This window comes from Brienomyrus brachyistius, chromosome 20, assembly GCF_023856365.1.
Source record: "Brienomyrus brachyistius isolate T26 chromosome 20, BBRACH_0.4, whole genome shotgun sequence".
NCBI classification, from domain to species: Eukaryota; Metazoa; Chordata; class Actinopteri; order Osteoglossiformes; family Mormyridae; genus Brienomyrus; species Brienomyrus brachyistius.
The window spans coordinates 950,001-954,810 of NC_064552.1; the positions used below are offsets into that span (position 1 = coordinate 950,001).

The 4,810-nt window shown below is 48.5% G+C and overlaps 1 protein-coding gene and 1 long non-coding RNA gene across 15 annotated transcripts in view; both read right to left on the reverse strand.

The window, feature by feature from the left end:
- ablim1b (actin binding LIM protein 1b) overlaps positions 1 to 4,810 on the reverse strand; it is a 74,127-nt gene that overhangs the window by 42,211 nt on the left and 27,106 nt on the right. For all 14 annotated transcript variants that reach the window (XM_048987669.1, XM_048987656.1, XM_048987659.1 and 11 more), the window contains exon 2: positions 192 to 326. In XM_048987669.1, the coding sequence (XP_048843626.1) occupies positions 192 to 326 (135 nt within the window). The remainder of the gene's footprint in view (positions 1 to 191; positions 327 to 4,810) is intronic.
- On the reverse strand, positions 559 to 3,676 carry LOC125715771 (uncharacterized). Its single transcript, XR_007384174.1, has 3 exons — positions 2,077 to 3,676; positions 2,011 to 2,043; positions 559 to 1,977 (listed from the first exon to the last, which is right to left on the reverse strand). It is a non-coding gene; the product is annotated as an uncharacterized LOC125715771 (long non-coding RNA).

A 4,810-nucleotide genomic window follows, 5' to 3' on the forward strand; every position in this document is an offset into this window, starting at 1 on the left:
GGGGCGCCACACAAATGCATAGTCTGAGTGGTGGTAAACACTGCCGCTGGCTATCAGGCCAGTTCAGGTACACCACTCATAACTGTAACTACACAGATTTACATGGAGAGAGGCCTCCTTGCCACACCTTTTTCAGAGTCAGCCAATCCAGGCCAGGTGTAAGGGTCCTGAGGGACGTGGTCTCCACTTACCTTTACAAGTGAAGCATCTGATATGAAAGTGCTTGGACTGCACCCTCAGCACCTCCCCCTTGCACGGCTCCCCGCACTTGTGACACTGGATCATTGGCTTCTCCATGGGTCTGTGGCTGTCCTGGGCCTGGGCCACTACAGCAGAGGAGGAAGGAAAGACCAGGCATAAGCAATCGACACACGCACACCTCAAACGACGGCACACAGACATGCGTAATCGGCATGTCTAACGATGAGCAGCTGATACATGGAGTCGCCGGATGTGTGCGGCCTCAGCACTGGGATACTCCAAATGGAGCTCTGAAGCATCACCTCCTCCCCCCTGGGCCCTGGTGCTTGGCCCCCACCCCTCCCCCTCTACATCGCAGCCATTAAGCTTCCATCGACTACCTTCTTCCTCTTCTGTGCACTGAGCTATCGATCGAACCGAAGGCTGTAATGCTGTCTTAAGCAGAGCGGCTGAGAGCAGCACAATGAGGCCAAGGTCAGTGCACACTGCTTTGCTCAAGGTCACTAATCCCACAAACCATATCCTCAGAGCAGTTAAACAAACACAGCCGACTGAAGCAATGAGACAATGGGACTGCCATGCTCTGAGATTTGCAGAAAATGTGTGTGCTTCTCTGTGACGTGTTCCGGGTGCACATCCCATCCACGATGTTCATTTGCCTTGTGGATGGGATTCAGGTCTCCCGGCAACCCTGAATAAGTGGTCAGAAGATGGTCAGCCGTCATCCTCATTCAGCAAATCGGAATCACATTATATGAATGCCAGTCTACCGTTTAGAATATAGGCCAGAAAGTAGACTGTAAGAGATGCGAGTGGAGCACACTGAGGCCTGCTCTTCCCAGCTAGCCAAGATCTCAGAAGACTGTCAGCATGTCCTTCAAGCTGCAACATGCTTCCTTGAAGGCCGTCTCCACCACTGGCTCCCAGTTTAGCCTGTTGGACAGGCCGCAATCTAATCTCTGCCTACTTCAGAGGCCAACTGGAAGCCTCAGCTGGAAGGAATGTGCTACCCCAGGAATAGGGTGTATATCAGGCCTCGATAAGCATGAAGGACCAGAAATCTGCTCACGAGGCGCCTCACTGGGCTGTCTCCCCAAAATGGATGCCGGCCCACTTATCGGCTGCTCCAGGATACAAGATTCCAGTAAAATTTCAAAATAGCAGGCGCACTTCCAAACCAGTGGCATCGTCCTTTATGACACCACACCACAGGCAGCAGTAGAGGAAGGGGCTACTAGAGGTTATTTGTGGCATCTTCATACCTAGAGCAACAAAAAACTCCAGCCCCATAAACAAGCCCCTGTGGTTTTATAAGACCCCCACCCCCACTTTGCTATTAAATGTTGTTCTTCCTGCCTTCAAAGAAATTCACAGAAATCAACGCTTGACCCAGTGACACGGTGCTACACCAACCCTGGATGTGTGCAGCATGGACGAGTCCCCAAACACAAACACATCATGACACTAAACACTCCACAACAGGCAGAGTGCCACATGGAGCTGCGTGCCAGGGACACCTCCCCTCTCTCTGGCAGCGCTCAGAGACAAAGGTGCCAGCACTGTGACAAGGACACAAACAGCTGTCACCAGCAGGTTTCATACTCCCCCAGATTCCAGTCCCCTGGGTCAGTTGTGAACTAAGCTTTGGGATCCCTATCTCTCACGGATCTCTCCCATGGCTGAGCCAGCGGTAGCCCTTCATGAGTTTCCCAAATATACTCTAAGTCGGCTAGGCAGACAGACCTACTGCACTCTACATTGGCTAGGCAGACAGACCTACTACTCTTTACATCGGCTAGGCAGACAGACCTACTGCACTCTACATTGGCTAGGCAAACAGACCTACTATTCTCTACATCGGCTAGGCAGACAGACCTACTATTCTCTACATCGGCTAGGCAGACAGACCTACTACTCTCTACATCGGCTAGGCAGACAGACCTACTGCACTCTACATCGGCTAGGCAGACAGACCTACTGCACTCTACATCGGCTAGGCAGACAGACCTACTCACTCTACATCGGCTAGGCAGACAGATCTACTGCACTCTACATCGGCTAGGCAAACAGACCTACTACTCTTTATATCGGCTAGGCAGACAGACCTACTGCACTCTACATCAGCTAGGCAAATAGACCTACTACTCTCTACATCGGCTAGGCAGACAGACCTACTGCACTCTACATCAGCTAGGCAAACAGACCTACTACTCTCTACATCGGCTAGGCAAACAGACCTACTGCTCTCTACATCAGCTAGGCAAACAGACCTACTGCACTCTACATCAGCTAGGCAAACAGACCTACTGCACTCTACATCAGCTAGGCAGACAGACCTACTGCTCTCTACATCAGCTAGGCACACAGACCTGGGGCCATTGAGGTGGTTCTGGAGACAAAAGAGCCTCCGTCGTTTGTTGCCCCTGTCTCAACTTTTTTAAAACGTGTTGCTGGCATCAAATTCAAATTGAGCATATATTTGTCATAAAACAGTAAAATTTCTGTTACAACATTTGATGTCTTTGTTCTATTTTCAATTAAATATAGATTTTTATGATTTGTAAATCACTGCATTCTGTTTTTATTTATATTTTACACAGCATTCAATTTTTTTTGGAAACAGGGTTGTAACACACATACATAAACCATAAACCACAGTGCTGAAATTACCACTATGAGGAACATCTTCCAAAAATACCAAAAACTAAACAAAACTGAAAATAGACAAAGGCGGTTCGAGGAAGACGGACTGCAAACTGGGAATGTGTCTCAGCTGTGGCTGAAGGACAGCTTGTATAGCGCCCTGGTAAGCATGTTAAGCAGGTCTCTGAGTGTGGACTGTCGGCATGGCATGACCCCCCGGACCTTTACTTATCAGTCTGTCTCTGGGCATGGATGGTCAGCATGGCATGACCACACAGGCTGCTTTGGCGAGAAAAACAGTGCATCTGAGCTCCACGCCCCTTAGCAATGCAGCTGTGCAGGACAGCGTGTACATAAAAACACTCACATCAAACACTCAGACGAGTACAAGAGCGAGGGAATGAGTCCTTCAATCTGGCAGTTGTACCTGCCTTCTGCTCCCGACACAGAGATAAAAGGCATGGTTTGACTACTCTCAATCACTGACAAACTGTGAATATTCACTCACTAATACACACACTGTGAGTTCTCACTCACTGACACACCGTCAATACTCACTGACATTCAATGAATACTCTCATACACTGACACACACAATGAGTACTCAATTACTGTCTCCTTTTCACACAATTCTTCAGCACGCACATGCAGGCACTTGCAGATCAGCAGTAGTTAATGGGCTTCCAGAGAGTCAGCTATCAGCATAAGCACACTCACTTCCTGCTCGTGCACACAGGAGCAGCTTCTATGCCTTTAAAACAAACTTCACTGTCCACATGCAGAGCAAAGCATGAACACCCAGAAAGACACTGTCTCTGATAACAGCATTTAAAACAAGGACACTCAGAAAGACACTGTCTCTGTTAACTGCGTTTGAAACAAGGACACTCAGACAGACACTGTCTCTGTTAACTGCGTTTGAAACAAGGACACTCAGAAAGACACTGTCTCTGTTAACTGCATTTAAAACATAAACCCCCATGATGACACTGTCTCTGTTAACTGCATGTAAAACATGAGCCCCCATAATGACACTGTTTCTGTTAGCTGGCAGAAAAACACACCCTCAATAAGCGAAGATGTCACTGTGATATATGACAGTATAGAGGCCCTCTAGATAACCCCATCTATGCAAGGCCACTGCGCTGGGTCCTGTTTCCTGTCTGCTAGGGCACCAATATCTAGCTCATTGCGTATTCATACTCATGTTCATCTCACTTTTGTTTGGGTGTCAGAATCTTTCTTGTTTTCACTTACACTGAAGTGATACTCACCATATCTCACTGTGATTCCACAACAGTAATAAGGAACAAAACCTGCTCTGACCACAGACAGGCTTTATGGCACTATCTCGCTTTCCCACCTTCCCCACTGCTGCAGCCCAGGGACTCACATCCCTAAAGCCTCCTCTTTAAACCTGCCTCTGGAAGGATCTGAACTGCAAGATTTCATTGTTAATCCCAGTTCTGGGGCAATAACAAAATCAGCACCTCAGAATTAATAAAACACTGACACACTGACTTAGAGAGCTCAAGCGGTACAGAAACCTCCGCATGACTGTGGGCCCTAAGTCCTGAAGATGTGTGGTTTGAAACTTTCAGGGACACCGTAGCTGGACCGGGCACATGCAGCACTGCGTGGGCTGGGCTTTGGAGAGCTCCACCTGACACACCTGAGTCACCGCTCCTGCATCCTGCTGACTCAGATCATCTGCTCCTGTCAGTGGTCCAAGATGAAAAAAGAACAAGTACTCCAAGTGAAAAAAGGAATGGCCAATGAGTGGCCAGAGAACCACAAGCTCAGACTCTACAGAACCGGGGAATGAGCGACCAAAGAACCCGGGCGAAAAGTGACAAAAGAACCAAGCGATGAGCAATCTAAAGAACCGGGGCGATGAGCATCTTAAAGAACCAGGCGATGAGCATCTAAAGAACCAGGCGATGGGCATTTAAAGAACCGGCGATGA